Source organism: Arachis ipaensis, chromosome B08 (assembly GCF_000816755.2).
Source record: "Arachis ipaensis cultivar K30076 chromosome B08, Araip1.1, whole genome shotgun sequence".
In the NCBI taxonomy this organism is placed as follows: domain Eukaryota; kingdom Viridiplantae; phylum Streptophyta; class Magnoliopsida; order Fabales; family Fabaceae; genus Arachis; species Arachis ipaensis.
The window spans coordinates 92715990-92732465 of NC_029792.2; the positions used below are offsets into that span (position 1 = coordinate 92715990).

General features: G+C 32.5%; 1 protein-coding gene across 1 annotated transcript in view; it reads right to left on the reverse strand.

Moving 5' to 3' along the window:
- Window positions 5310-16476, reverse strand: part of LOC107611229 — a 17086-nt gene continuing 5919 nt past the window's right edge. The window contains exons 4-12 of the mRNA XM_016313181.2: window positions 14615-14745; window positions 14401-14517; window positions 13570-13689; window positions 10129-10235; window positions 9602-9774; window positions 8980-9033; window positions 5578-5687; window positions 5370-5483; window positions 5310-5328 (exon numbers count right to left, since the gene is read on the reverse strand). Coding sequence (XP_016168667.2) covers window positions 5310-5328; window positions 5370-5483; window positions 5578-5687; window positions 8980-9033; window positions 9602-9774; window positions 10129-10235; window positions 13570-13689; window positions 14401-14517; window positions 14615-14745 — 945 coding nt within the window. The remainder of the gene's footprint in view (window positions 5329-5369; window positions 5484-5577; window positions 5688-8979; window positions 9034-9601; window positions 9775-10128; window positions 10236-13569; window positions 13690-14400; window positions 14518-14614; window positions 14746-16476) is intronic.

A 16476-nucleotide genomic window follows, 5' to 3' on the forward strand; every position in this document is an offset into this window, starting at 1 on the left:
GGCTTCGCAAGAGAGAAAATAGGTTTTCCAATTTTACACAGAGCAACAATCTTTGAATAGCAGTTTCTCATTCTTTCACCGTTGGATCAATGTGAAATTTGGACCGTAGATTTCTCTCATCTTGTTCTTCATTCTGAACAGTGAAGATTTTGGTTGGAGGTTTGCAAAGAGAGAAATAGGCTTCGAGTAGCAGCTCTGTTTATTGGGTATTTTTTTATCTTCTTACTTCTCATTTGTAAGCTTTGGTGCTTTGATATTTTGACTGGTTATATGCACGATTTGTGCTTTGTTTGAGACTCTCTTGTACCTCATTTGATTATAGTGGAGCTATTTCATTGGTCTAGATAACTCGTGATTTTTACCTCTCACATTGAGGGAGTTTTCCACGTTAAAATCTCAGTGTGTTTTTGTTATTATTTTACTTGCTATATTTGCTTGTTCATAGTTGCTACCATATTATGTTATGATTGCTTCCATATTGTTCTTGTATTGGATATTTTGTATTATTTCCACTACTGGGCTCTTTCATACAATGTATATTATTTAAATCGTTATATTTTGCAATAATTTATTAGGAATAGCTGTTAGACAAGTAAATTATTGTAGGCTCCAACGATTTAGTTGGGAGAATAATGTTCAGTTATTTTAACTGTACCCTCCAGTGATTTAGTAGGGGCTACACGATAAACTGTTGCATCTTTCAACGATTTACTAGGGCATACATGGTTTTAATTCGTTGCCCTTGTAGTGATTTAGTTGTCGAGTGTTGTAAATTGTTGCCCCCTCCCACACTACTAGTAAGAAAGGCCCTAAAATCATTGCTCCCTCAAGATTTATCATAATTTTCCTTTCTTTCCTCCATTCTTACAGCATTGATGGAAGAAAAAACAAAGAGGAAAAAGTGATCGTAATGGATGAAATAGAATGTCTGCACTGATTAAACGACATTACTCAAATTATAGGTTATATAAACGAAGAGGTTAGTGCAAATATTCTTGATAGATTTGGTAGATTTTGAATTAGATTAAAAGTAGGTTAATTCTGAAATAGTTTTAGAATAGTAGTGATAATTTTGATTAGATTAAGTTACAATAGATAAGGCTAAATTGGAGTATGTGGTATGCTGGAAAGATTAAAAATTCAATGCACATATCAAACTGTAACCAAGTTGTTTGTAAGGGTTAAGTACGATTTTGGTGTCTATGGTTTAGGCCGAATTTTTTTTTAACCTTCTTTTACATACAAAATCGTCATTAAGATTCAACATAGTTTTAAAATCATCCTTTTAAACAGATTAACTTTTTAAATAAAAAAATACCGATTCTCTCGCTTCTCACCACCACCACCACCCCACCCACTACCACGCCATCACCATTTGTACCAAGAAATAACCTTCAACAACAACCTTAAATAAATCAAAATCAAAATAGCAATTTATCACTAAAATAAACATGAACAAGAAACAAGAAAATTATCACCATCGTCAAAACAAACATTAACAAGAAAGGGAGGGAAATGGAAAGGGAGGGAAAGGGTGGTGGAGGGCAGGGAAGGAGGGGAGGGAAGGGGAAGGGAGGCGCAGCGCGAGGAACACGACCACCACCACCACCTCCCCAACAACGATGAGGAACACAAGGGCGTCGGCCAGGCGCGTCGCGGCAAAATTAGGGCACGAGTCTTTGTGCTGCGAGGGTGAGGGTGAGGGTGAGGGCCAAGCAACAGCGAGGGTAAGGTGCTATGAGGCAAGGGCGAATCGCGGCGAGATTAGGGTGTGAGTCGTGGCGCCACGAGGGCGAGGGCCAAGCAACGGCGAGGGCGAGGTGTTGTGAGGCCAGGAGCTCGACGTTGGAGGGAGTGACGGAGAGGGAGGAGTCATGGAGAGATTGCTCGATGGAGTGAGAGGTAGTGGTGGAGACAATATGGCAGAGGGTTTTGAAGGTGGGGGAAGGGAGGAGGGGCGGTCCAAGTAGGAAGGGAAGGGTTGGGTGCTGATTTTGCTTCTGGTGAAGAAGAGGAAGAGATGATATGATTAATAAGAAGAAGAGAAGGGTATTTTGGTCCAAAGAACATTTTTAAAATTTTGTTAAACTTTAAGGACGATTTTGTATGCAGAAAAATGTTGGGGATGAAAAAATTTTCGTCCTACACCTTAGGGACCAAAATCGTACTTAACCCTGTTTGTGATCACTAGAAACTTGAGTTGCCTAACACATGTAAGGTCCACTATAACTTCTAACTTTCCAGATACCCTTTCTCTTTCGAAAGGTGATTCTTTGATCATAAAAATGAAATATAAGTAGCTAGTAATTCATGACAAACAAATTGTTGCGCCTAAATCCTAATTCTACATCTAGAAATTCTTGTTGTATCTTGACCCTCTAGATTCAAAGTTGAAAAGTGTAGCAAGTATTACTATTTTCTGGATCTTGAGAAATATTCCTTCTGGCTAGATGCAATGCAACTTGTGCCCTCTTGTTGTTATGATCTATCATGGAAGACACCTCGTCCTGGTTATCCTCTTGAAGTGCCTCTTCTATTAGATTTGGTTCTATGGAATCCACAGAAGATCTAATCATAGGAGGAAGATGGAGATGTCATTGCAACCGCAAACTCACTAAATGTACAACTAAATCTACTCCAAAACAAGGAGATGCACTAATGCTACATTCGACGCAACCATAGACATTGAACTAGAAGCTCTTCCAATAGACCATATTGAGGATTTGAAGCAGATCCTCCAGTGTTGGGCTACCATATCCTCAATCTTGACATACAATTTTGTGACTTTTACCTTTAGAAAACTTTTATGGAATAATGAAATTTAACTTGAAAATCATTATCACTCTCTATCACAAAAGAATCATATTTCACAAAATCTTGCAGGAGAGAATTTTGAATCTTGTAAAATAAGTTGGCTACATCTAGATTTCACATACTACAAGTTTTTGTGGTATGCTATTTTCCAGTTCTGTAAACCTAGTTGATGGACGAATAAAGATACCAGTTGGATCCTTATCATCAGTAAAATTATTTCCTCTCCATATTTTTTCTAAATCTTTTGATTATGGTGTACAAGGGCTAAAAATTAGCTTTCAGCCATTGTATTTGCAACTAAACAACTCACATTCCCGTTGAACAAACTTAAGTGTGTCATTTATAAGCCCATATTGTCTGCTAACACATTGCAACATATTGTGTTTTATGAGTATCCCACTAAATTGTTAGAGGGTGCAATAATTTAGAGTGATAAAGCCAGCTCTGATCCTTGATAAATAGCAGGAGTTTCAACAATTTAGTGTGAGCAAGCCACCTTCCTAGTAAATCGTGAGAGGCTACAACAAATTTAGTTATATTTTTCTCTCAGTTTACTTTCATGTAAATTATTGTAAGGTAACACGATTTACAAATTACTTGTACATCGTTGCATCGTCCTACAACAATTTGGTAGGTGGTAGGCCCATTATACTAAATTTACTTAGTAACGATTTACTAACGTGGAGTTTACGTATAGTAAATTGTTGCAGCTTCTCAGAATTTATCCTGGAAAAACAGGTCGAACTTGTCGGGCCGGCTTGCCAAATCCACCAAAATGGCGGGCTAGGATGAAATTTTAAACCTGCAAAAAAAAAACCCCGCCTAACTGCACTGTTGAACCCGTGGGCTCCGGCGGGACAGAGCAAGTTGGGCCAGCTGGATGAGGTTTTAATTTTTTAAAAACAAAAGGTATTTTGGTAATATGTCAAATCCTAATGGTTGGAGGCTTAGTTGAGTTGCATATCATATGCCTCCTTTAACAACCAGACCTGGGTTCAAGTCCCACAGGAGAAAAAATGAACTCAAAAAAATAAATTCATGTAGTATGTGTGAATGTGTTATGTGGGTGTGTGTGTGACGCATGGATAATGCCTAGGATTAAGACTGTCTAATCCACTTGACCAAAAAAAATCCTAAAATTAAAACACCATTCTCTCCTTTCTTTCACCCCATCAAACATTCAGAATCATAATCACACCGCTTGTCCCCTTTTCTCTTATTCTCTCTTCGTCAACTTCATCATCGAAGCTCCATGCACTAACGCTTTCATTATCTTCATCATCTTCATCATCTTCGAAGCTTCTAAAACGAGTGTATTCTTCATCGCGCGACGTCAAACAAGCATCAGCTGTGGTGTTAGCACCAACTGCAGTCTAGCAACACTAGCGGCGGCGAGCCTCCTCCACCCTGGACGCCCAGCAACCAACCTCCTCCTCTGTTGTAAATCAAAGCAGTTAGCTCTCTCCTCCGCCATCAACACATACCAACAACCTCTTTGTGTCTCAGCTAAGCCATCAATCACGGCCTAGCCGGCCAACCCCTCACTCCAGTAGTTTTTCCAGATTCGTACAGTTGATGCTTCGTTTCTTTTATTATTAAAATTTTACTAAACCAGTTCTTTGTTGCTATGCTAGTTCTATTGTGGAGCTTTTGATTCTATTATAGGTATTGATTGTCTCTAAATTTTTGGATTATGATTGCTTATCTGTTCCTAATTGTCCATTTTTTTTATTTTGCTTACCCTCTGATCTACTGTTTTGATTTTCAATGCGGGACTATATTGATTGTTGAACCCGTTTTTAGTTGTTACTATTGATATATATTTATTATATTAATACAGATTATTTAAAAAAAAATAGAGAGAGAATGCGGGCAAGCTCGCTAGCCCACTAAGCTAGTTCGCCTTTTGATGGGATGGGATAACAAACTCAGTCTATATCACTTTAGCAGAGTGAGCTAATCTGCTCTGCTTTGTGACGAACTTTAACGGAGTGGGGTAGAACGGATTGACCCGCTTTACTATCCCTAATTGCATGGCAATCAATTTATTTATTTATTTGATTTATCCTAGAAACAAATAAAATAATACATATATAGTAGGTTTGAAGTATGTCAAGCAAAAATTATTTAATTATTTATGAATTTTATTACTGAAGGTATATTTTTTTTTCAATCTTCTATTTCCAAAATTACTAATCATAATTATGGATTTATTGCAAAAATCAGTTTATCAAAACCCAAAATAGTAAGAATTGAAATTATAGGTAATTAATAATATAAACAAATTAATTGGGTAAGTAAATAAATAAATAAGAAATAAGAAAAGTATTAATTATTTCAGGTTTTATTTTAAGGTAAAAGATGATAAATGAAAAAATAACATCTCACTATAAATAATTTGGAATAAGATATAGTTTTAATATATTAAGGAGATAAGGAGATTTCTCCAAACGTATATGTATATATACTTTAATTTATTTAAACTACTAAAAATATTATGCATAGTTGATACAACTGAAAGAGAATATGCAAGTATATAGCTGAATTTAACATACCTCTCTTCATATTCGGATAACCATGTCACATAGGCAGCACCAAAGTACATGGAAATAAATGGATTGTATAAATCTTCAGGGGATTCAAGTTTATAAGCCCTATAGCCCAATTGCCTAAGAAAGCAAGAAGTTTTACCATAATTAAGGCTAAAATAATATCTAGCAACAATCGAGAATATTTTTTTTTACTGATATATCAAATACATACATGTAAATCCAGTAGGCTGTGGAATAGCTAATTCCCATTATTCCTGGTCGCTCTCCAACTCCATGTAGAAAACGCATGCTTACAACTTCTGAAATGGCACAAAGTATTGTCTTTGAACCAAAGAATATTTAGAGACAGTGAGAGGGAATCAACATTTCAAATGTTAACAGTAATTGACAATTTGAAAGAACAAGATTGAAAATTGTGTTGTCATTTACACCAAATCAACGCACATGAAGAACACTAGAAATCTTGTACCACAAGAAAAATATAAATTCCTTTCCTAGTTTTTCAAAACATGCAATATTATTGTTAGTGGCCAAGAACATATTTAAGCCCATGAAGAAAACATATATAATAACCATTGTAGCAAATGGATTCTTGTTTTCGTTCGTAACTTCAAGATATCTCAAATTAAGTTTTGATAAATAGCAAACTTAAATATCATTGAATAATTTTATTAAAATATTATTTAACGATTGCTCTAGTGTTATATGTAACTAAATTTATTGACACGGAAGTAAGTAGAATTAGTAGGTTAATTATATTAGTTAATTTTTTTTTGAAATAAAAGAACTCAACACAATAGAGTGGAGCAAAAATCAATAAACAAACAGACTACCAACACCTAGAAAACAACACAAATAATAAGGGAATACAAGTCCCAAATTGTTTAGAATAGTGAACTTTGTGTTATGTATTAGTCTCACATCGTCTCATGTACCTTTTATTTATGAAATACAATTGAAGTTGATTTGAATATGAAATAAGTTGTGTGCTTATTTTCCTCTAGGATCTTTGAGAGTAAGAGGTGCATCCTTGGCTTAGCCAACTAAGATGGGTTTATGGCTATTTTCACCATAGTGGGGTTGTTAACCTCGCTAAGATTGGTGACCCAAATGACGTCCGACGTCATTTATTTCCATAAGTAATATAAGTAAATTAGGTGTCTTCTCAAACTCAAAAAGTTTAAATATCAAAAAATATAAGAATATAATTTCAGAATTTAAGTTGAGTAAATAAGACTACCTCAAAAGCAAGATTCAGAAAATCAATCCAATCATAAAATGGGTGAAACTAAAGATTTAAAAATTTAGGAACGGAAATTATAAAATTAAAAATATGAAATTTTAGTATTTTATTATTTTAAAGATAAACCACTGAAAATAAATTTGAATTATTTTGATGCTGACAAAAATACTTTCGAATTTTGTTATCGATAAAACTACTTTCAAATAATTTAAAAACATGCCAAAAATGTCCGATCGTGATCAAATACTTTCTCTGTTAACAAAAAAAAGTGTGATGTGACTTACTTACTAATGTCAAAATCTCACTGGCCACATCAGAATTAAGCTTCGTTTGCCACATTATTTTTTTCGGTTAATATATGACATCTCAGTTCATAGGTATGCATTTGTGTCACGTTTTAAATAATTTAAATATATTTTAGTCAATAACAAAATTTAAGAGCATTTTTGTCATAAAATAATTCGAGTGCATTTTTGGTGATTTATTTAAACTAATTAATCGCTAAAAATAAGGTCCGTTTAACTATTTTTTTTTTTTTAATTGGTTCACTAACATCCAATTTTTACCCTAAACCAATGCAAACTGATCTGGTGGTTAGTTTCCAATTAACCCGATTAAGTTAATTGGCCTTGGCCACTTCGGTCCAGTTCTTAGATTATTTAATTTCTCGAAGTAGTCAACCTATCTTAGAAGCAACATAACACAGTACACCTCAAAACTTCATATATCTTATTCCCATCTGTAAAATTAATAAGAGTGCCAAATTGCTAACCTCAAAAAGTCATTAATAAAACACACGTTTTAGCAGTCAGTCAGTCACCAAAAAAAAAAACACACGTTTTGGCTCCAACCTTTAAATTGTGACTGTGCTAAATAAGACAAACTATTTAGAGATCAAATGCTTTCTCTATTTGTGCAAACTTTTATATATGGCCAAAGTCGCCGATATAAACAAAAGTATCACCGTTTATTTATTGTTAGGAAAATATAAGGACAACGGGTGGAAAAGGTTTCCAAAATATACTCTGTGACTTGAAGACTATTTTAATAAAAATGTCATGGAGTCTCTTTAGGTTGACAAGGATTTTGAGAAGATCAAGATATTGAAGAATCTGCTCTCAAAACTTCCTCTCCGTATTCTCACCTCATAAGTTACGCACTTATGAATATCAAGAGAACATAATTTGTAATTTAGGCATACATCTCCAACTAGATTACATTCCGATAAGTTGTGTAAGCCATGCATTGGTTAGAAAGCATCTTTAGACTATAGTTGCTGACTTTATTAACTCACCAATATTTCTGCACACACTATTGGTCCTATTACCCAATAAATTCTCTTGTATATCTGAGATATGTTTGGTTTCTTAGGTAAAATCTGTAAATTATCTCATAACCAAGAAGGGTTCTCAACTAAGTTGTTAAACTTGAGAATTTCTAAACACCTTGGATAATACGGAGTATTTGAACTCAACGGTTTTTCGTTGTAACCTAATGTGGTAGTGATCTCTACCCTGAGAAATTTTAAGAAAAGAATATTTAATATTCTTAGATTAAGTTGCGATCTAATCTAAGTCTTGCAAGTAAGAAAATATCCAAAGTTCTTAAATGGGTAAAATATCCAATTTGAGTCATCAAGACTTGGCTTGAGAAATTTTAAAGAAATAATATCTAACATTCTTAAGTTAGACTCTGGTCTAATTTGAGTCTTGTATAAGAAGGTCAGGAGAATATTTAAAGTTCTTAGATAGGTTGGTGAAATATTTAATTTAAGTCACTTCTTAATCTAAGAAGACTTAAGACAATAATATCTAAAATTTTTAAATTGGTGGGGAGTTAGTCTAAATCTGAAGTCTTTTAAAGACCTTAGTAATGGTCTTGTAATCCAAAGTGTCTTGGAAGTTATTTTGATGATTGTAGTTAAGTTTGTTATTTAACTCTAATTCAGATCATAATATTTTAGTCCATAACTTCAGAAGTTATTTTAAACTAGCAAAAGGATTTTTTGAGCTATATGCTAATATATTGTGATGCATACAAGTTCAAAGACTTGGTAAACATTCATAATTTACTTGTTAAATATTCTAGCACGATCTCCTTCTCATATTACATCTTTACTACATTAATTCATTTGATCATGTCTGTGCCATTATTCTAATGTTATTTGTCATGATCAGCAAGACAGAGACGAAGAAGGGGAAACTGTCACTGTTATAATGATAAAAGAAGATAGCTCCCCAAATAAAAGTTTTCAATATAGTTATAATGGTTGTCAACTTTTTCAACAGGTTATATATATATATCCTAATAATAATTTTCTATTATTCTTATGCACGAATCAAAATCGTTCTTGTAAAATTGTCTACTCACAGATTTCATTTTCTTTGTTTGAAGGTATTTGAATAGAATTATATCTGCAACTGCCTGCAAGGAAAAAAAAAAAGAATAGTATGATAAAGAACCAATTCATATTCAAATTCATTTTATGTCAAAGATACATTTTCTTATGAAAAAAGGAGTTGTTCTATCTTTAATTATATGAAAAATAAGAGAGAAAATATTTTGGCTTTAGTTTATAAAAGTAAAGAAAATTCTATTCAATTATTAACAGATTTGGTACCCATTATGTGTGACCATGTCACTAGGGCAATTTTTCTTTAATTTTGTAAGCCTCTTTAATTTCTCCGCAAATACTAACATTTGGTTGTTTTTTTATTAAGAAGGACAAAACCATCATTTTTATGAGAAATTAAAAAAAGGAGGGAGGGGGACTGGGGAGAGAGTGTGTATTTTTTATTAAGAAATAAGAAGGACAATATCATCATTTTATGAGAAATTAAAAAAGAGAGACCATGAATCTACTTTATTTGCTCGTAAAAATAGGCGAGTCATGTTAATAATAAAAGTACGACTCATTTATAAACGGATTATTTTAGCTTAACTTATATATATTGAAAATTTATGTCATCAAATAAAAACTATATATTCAAACCTTCAATTCGGCTCGAGAAAGATATGGCCTATTCTTTTCATCACGAGCCATAAGCACTTTCCCTGGTTCCTGTTTGGATTTAATCCACTCTTTTCGGACAACAGGATGATTCCACATATCTTCCATATTTTCTGCAGATACTCTAGAGTCCCAGTATGTGTCACCACTTGTTTCTATATTTGAAGGGGAACAAAATTATGAGAGTATGAAAGAGGATACAACATTCTCACAAAAGCCACGTAACTAACCAAACAATAAACTTATCAATCCATTTGTAAATGACGCAGGTTAAAACCACCAGGGCAGAAGAGAGAGATGAATCTAAAACCCCACATAACATTTCGTTTTTTCCAGAATTTCATCCATCGGTATACAGAAGGGGGACAAGGAGTAAAAAAAAAATAGGAAAAGTATTATTGTCTGCTAAGATCAATACAATAATAGAATAAGCGAAGTGAAATTCAAATTATCAAAAAGAGCAATGACAGTATATATATATGGTGCACTTGGATGAATCGATCACTTACCTTTTGAAATATCTGATAAAAGTACAAAAGATCCGACAGATCCAGTACGAGAATGAGCTTGAGATAGACCACTCCTGAACTCAGATCTTCTTTCATCAAAAGAATTTCTGCACAAACTTAAAAAAATGGCAATAAGATATTCTAATCCACTCCTATTATATTCAATCCTTCCCTAAATTACAGCCTAAAAAAGAAATAATATATCTAGGATATTTCCCTTATTCTTTAATTTACTGTTTAAAGTTTATTAAAGACGATTGCGTTTGTGTGAAACTATTTGGGAAAGAAATTTTATATATGCCTTTTCTTATCTTACATACTGAATTTTTTTAATAATAAAAATCGAATTTTAGATACTTTTGCATGATAAGAATATGTGCACCGCGGAGCAGATGAGTCTAAGCCGTTGTAAATTAGTTAGAAGAGAGAGTGCATCTGTTAGTTAGTTATGGTTAGAAGTTACTATATATAGCTAAGAGCTTAACTAACAGTGTAATTAAGATTCATTTCACAGATTTAGCAATAATATACGGCTCCTTCTTTGTCTCAACTTCGATCTCTCTTCTCTCCCTCTCCCTTTCTTCCCTCATTCTCTAACTGAGTCTGGTACCTTTCATGGTATTAGTGGAAGCAAGCTCACAATCAGATCTAACTGAAGTTCAATCATCTATGGCACCAAATCTCAACTCATCATGAATCTATATGAAGCTTGATGATGACAACTTTCTCCAATGGAAAGATAAAAAAGAATCAACAATAGAAGGTCATGATTTGTTGAATCACACTACTAGTAAAGATATGCCACAGCAAATTGATGTAACTGGAGCAAGAAACCTAGAGTTTCAAAGGTGAAAAAGATAAGATGCATTGTTATGGTCTTTGTTACTAGCCTCCATGTCAAAACCTTTCACTACTCGCATGGTAGGTGTGTATATGCGTATCAAAAGTGGAAAAGGTTAGAAGATTATTTCTCATCTCAAATTAGAGCTAGAATAATGCAATTGATGAATAAGTTAAGTAGTATAACAATTGGAAGTGCAATAAGTGAATATGTATTAGCAATAAAAGGAACGATTGATGCCTTAGCCTCAGTAGGTGAAACAATTCGAGAAAGTAATCACATTAATGCAATGATAGAGGAATATGCACCTCTGACCACAGCTGTGGTGTGAAGACCAACCAGTCTCTCAGTTGGAGAGTTAGAATTTTTTGTTCCACATGAGAGTATGCTTGAAAGGTTCAGACAACCAGATTCATTAATTCAGGCTAATTTAGCTCAACACTCCAATAATTTATAATGGTAGAGGAGGTTTTAGAAGAAGCTTTAGAAGTGATTATAGAGGTGGCTTTCGAGGAGGCAGATCAGTGAGGGGTGGACAATTCTTTTCAAATGGAGGAAGGTATGACAATATTGATTCAGGATTCAGTGATAGTGGTCAAAGATTCGCTAATGGTGAGAGGCAACAGTATTATCAGTTCAATGATGGTGGAGGCAGGTCAATTTGTCCAGTCTGTGGAAAGATTGGTCATATAGCTCTCAGGTGTTGGTACAGATTTAATGCAAATTTATTTTGATGTTAGGAGAGTCAAGCCAGAGATCACAGTATGGTGATTTAGGATCACAAGCCATTCTTCTGGCAAATCTCAGCAATGTGGTGGCCACACCAGCAACAATGTACGATCAGAATTGGATCCCAGATAGTGGAGCCGCACATCATATGACTCTAGATCCTCAGAACTTGACAGAAGGAGAAAGCTATCCAGGATCAGAGCAAGTTGCTATAGGAAATGGCTCAGGTTACAAATCAACTCTGTTGGAAACTCATATTTCAAAACTGATTTAAGTTCTAGGCAATTCTTGTTGGCTAAGTTACTGTATGTACTTAAAATTACCAACAACTTGCTTATTTGCATACATTATGCTGGGACAATGGTGTGTATTTTGAGTTTCATGTTGACCAATGCTATGTGAAATCTCAAAAAACTAAAGAGTTGATTCTTCAAGGAAATGTAGAGAAAGGAATGTATAAGTTTTTTAATTTTACTCCTTTGAAAATAAACCCAGGTGCTTATAGCACTGCACTCACGACAATTGATCAATTTCTTTTCTGGCATGCAAGGCTGGGTCATGCATCAAATAAAGTAGTAAATGTAGTGTTGAAGTCTTGTACTTTATCTTTTCTTAAGAATAAATTAGTTTGTACAACATGTAATTCGGGAAAAACTCATCAACTCCCATTTCCAATTTCAAAGTCTGTATATACTACTCCCTTAAAATTAGTGTACTGAGATTTGGGAACCTGTCCCAGTCTCAGATCAATTTGGTAATTTTTACTTTATTAATTTCTTTGATGCAAATTCCAAATTTACTTGGCTATACTTGTTGAGGTCTAAAAGACAACTCAAATCAGTATTTCAAAATTTCAAAAAGATGGTTGAATTTTTCAGTCTGACAATGCTGTTGAGTATGATAGATTGTTAAAGTTTTCACAGAAGCAAGGCATAATTCACAGGTTCTCATGTCCACACATCCCTCAACAAAATGGCATTGCAGAGAGGAAGCATAGACATGTGGTAGAAATAGGGTTGACTCTTCTTGTTGGGGATGGAATGCCTGCTACTCAACTTATTAATACTCATCCAACACCAACACTTTAGAATCTGTCACCAAGTGAGAAATTGTTTGTCTAAAAGTCAGAGTATTTGGGTGCTTGTTTCGTCCTCACTTTAGACCCTACAATAAGCATAAACTCAAATTCGGATCATCACCATATGTTTTTCTTGGTTATGGAACTTGGCACAAGGATTACAAATGCCTTACCAATACTGGAAAGGTGGTTATCACATGTAATGTTGTTTTTGATGAGTAGAAATTCTCTTTCAAGGATGGTCAGTTCACTACAGAATTCCTATTATTCATAAGTCAGCTCAAGCAATGCAATCACAACCTCATCTCAATTCCCACCCTTCACCTCCCTCAAGACTAAATCAACTCTTGATCTCAACAGATAGCATTTGTCGCCGCACCACTTACATGACCTCAAACAGTCCCTCATCATCTATTGCTATTCACACTCCTCATCAATTCACTTCTCACACTTCTCAATCTTTCTACATATCACACGGCAAACAGTTTTGAGATTATCTTCTATATATAACAAATAGATCCTAACATTTATATAAGTTTACATAAGAATAAAGGATAAATACGGAGAAATAAGAAAAATTAGTCAATAATAATTAACTATCAGTCTATCACAAATTTTGTACATTGTGTTATTTAAAGTTTTGTTGACTAATTATGAATCGATTTTAATTGTATTATTCTTTTCTTATTAGAACTGAATAACAAGAGTAAAACGTTTCTAAATTACCATATTAAAGTTTGAGAATTTCGAAGGAACAACAAATTTTCAATAATCTATCAAGATGAGGGTTCACCTTGACGGAAAACTTTCTTTGGCTAAGAGATAGCTTTTCCAAAATTGCAAAGTTGATTTGTGAGTTACTTTTTTTGTACCACCTTTATATGCTCTCACAATAAACTCTTCACTTCTTGCTCTGCAAGATAACAATTATTTCAGAGGAAACATTTATTGTAAGCAAAAACAGTTAAATGTATAATTATTTATGTGTCTCTTTTTATCGGTATAAATTTTAAAAAGAATAGTTTTATGATATGATACCAGAATTTTTATGATTTAAAAGTCTAAAATTCAATTTTTGTTAACTCTTAAAAAAAATTATAGTATAAGATAAATAAAAAAATATATATAAAGAATTCAAGCAGACTTAAAAGAAGTTGATATATGAGGGAACATGTTAAAAATATAACTAATTAATTATTTATGTATCTCTTCTTATCCGTTTAAATTTTTGAAAAAAGTAATTTTCATCACAAACTCCTTGATGGCACACAAGTCACAACATATACATGCATGCACTGGTGTTCAAGATCCGGCTTGGACTCGAGATATATTTTGCCGGATTCAGATTTGCCATTTTAAATCAGTGTTATTTTTGGGTCGAGTTTGAGTTATGTTTCGAGTCATCTGGTCTCGTTCAAAGTTGTGTTTTACAATAAAAATATACATTTTACAATTTTTGGATCGGGTCATATCAAAATAGACTCAATTACCTTTTAAAATTGGATCCAAATCTACTTAAACTTGACCCTGAACACCCCTTCAGACATGAATTAGGTAACATGCAAAGTTCAGAGCACGTTTTGAATGAAAAGCAAGTTGAAGTCTATATATATATAGAACTTACATATCTTCGAAATTTGATAACCATCTAATATAAGCAGCCCCAAAGTATACATTTGTAAATGGTTGAAAAAGGAGAGCTTGACTCCCTTCTATTCCATAAGCGCCATAACCTAAGTCACTGTAAGCTAAGGTACATTAATTAACCTTAATGATCATAGAAAATCATAAAATTATTAAATCAATGAAGAACTTTAATTTTGGCAATATATATATACCTCATCAACCAATGAGCAGTTTTTGGTAAGATTTGCATAAGGCCTACAGTAAGTTCTTTAGAGTTGGGGGTAGTTCGCATAACAAGTAATTGTCTATCACTTTCAAGTTCAGCAATAGCACAAACCATTCTCTGCAAAAAATAATTAGGGATATAATAATAATGAGACCCTTTAAATGATAATGTCTAAGTATAATGCTCTTAATAATTATAGTTAGTGTTAACTATGATTTTGGTTCTTAAGATATGGCTCGAAAATTTTTTTATTTTTATCATTTTTTCATACAAAATCGTCTTTAAGATTTAAAACTAAATTTTAAAATTGTCTTTTTTACTTAAATATTAAAATTTTAGACTAAATTGTCCATAATAAAAAATTATAAAATAAAAAAAAATGTTTTTGCTCCAGGAAAGGAAAAAAGAGGAAGCTGTCCACGATCCACCTTTACCTCCGTTTTCGTCGTCATCTCCGTACGATTTTGGTCTCTAAGGTAAGGACAATTTTAAAACCAAATTAAACTTTAGAAACGATTTTTTATAAAAAAAAAGATTGTAGATAAAAAAATTTTTTAACTTATCTCTTAAGGACCAAAATCGTACTTAACCCTTAGAGTTACTATTGATTTCTATTATGAAAGTAATGGAAATCAATAAAATTTAAAGTGGTTACAGTAGAAAAATGATACTTATTGTACCACTATTTTTTGTATACATCTCAAGTGTACACTTTTTTTTATTTAAAACATTTTTTGCATTACTCCCTTTTAATTGTCCCTTTTAAAGAAAAATAGATCCTCAAATTAAATAAAACATTGGTAATTATAATTTAATAGATCATTTTATTTAGAGCTGTCAAAATGGGCTATGTTTATTGAGCCATCTTATTTACCTAATTTTATTTCTAAAATTAAGTCTGTTTAAATTTTTGGTTAAATTCGATTAATCTAAAAAATGACGGATTAAATGGGTTAGTCCATAGATTAAATAGGTGGTTCATTTAAATTTCATTTTATATTTTCAAAAAAATTGTATATTTTTTGCCAATATTTTTTTCGATTTGATTCGAAAATCCGACTCATCAACTGAAAAAATATTGTTTGTTTAAGATTTTTAGTCAAAAGATAATCTTTTTTGTTAAAATATTTTTTTAAAAAGAAAATAAAAAAATAAACGGGTCATCCCATTTAATCCGTCAAGCTAGCCATAAACGGTCTGGATTGAAAATTATAGCCTATAAATAAAGTAATCTTAAGCGGTCCAAGTCTAAACGGGCCAAGCTAATCTGTTTGATAGCCCTAATTTTATTCAATATTAGAGAGTTATGTTTCTTCTTCTTTTTGCTATTTTAGAAAGGATTTAATTACTTTATTGGTCTTATAGTTTTACTAAATTTATAATTAAATTCTGATATTTTTTTCCTTTTAATTGAGTCTTTACATTATTTTTAATTTTGTAATTAAGTTTTTATCGGTATAAAAAATGTTAGAATATTTTTTCACAAATTGAAGTTACCCATAATTAAGAACTTAATTAAATCTTTGATCACATATTTTTTAAAAAGAATATTTTATTAATTTTAATATTTTTGTTACGAAAAGGACCTAACTATAAAATTAAAAGCAAAGTAGAAGTTCAATTGAAAAAAAATACAAAAATCTAATTGTAAATTTGATAAAATTATAAAAACTAACAGAATAAGGGAAGTTTGGATTGGCTTCTAAAAAAAGTACTTATTTTTTTCATTTTTTCAAAAAAGATCTTTTTTAATAGATAAAAATTATTCACATTTGGATAGGCTTTTTAAAAAGAATTTTCGTGCTTGTTTGGATGTCATTAAGTTGATAAATTTTTTTTTCAATAAAA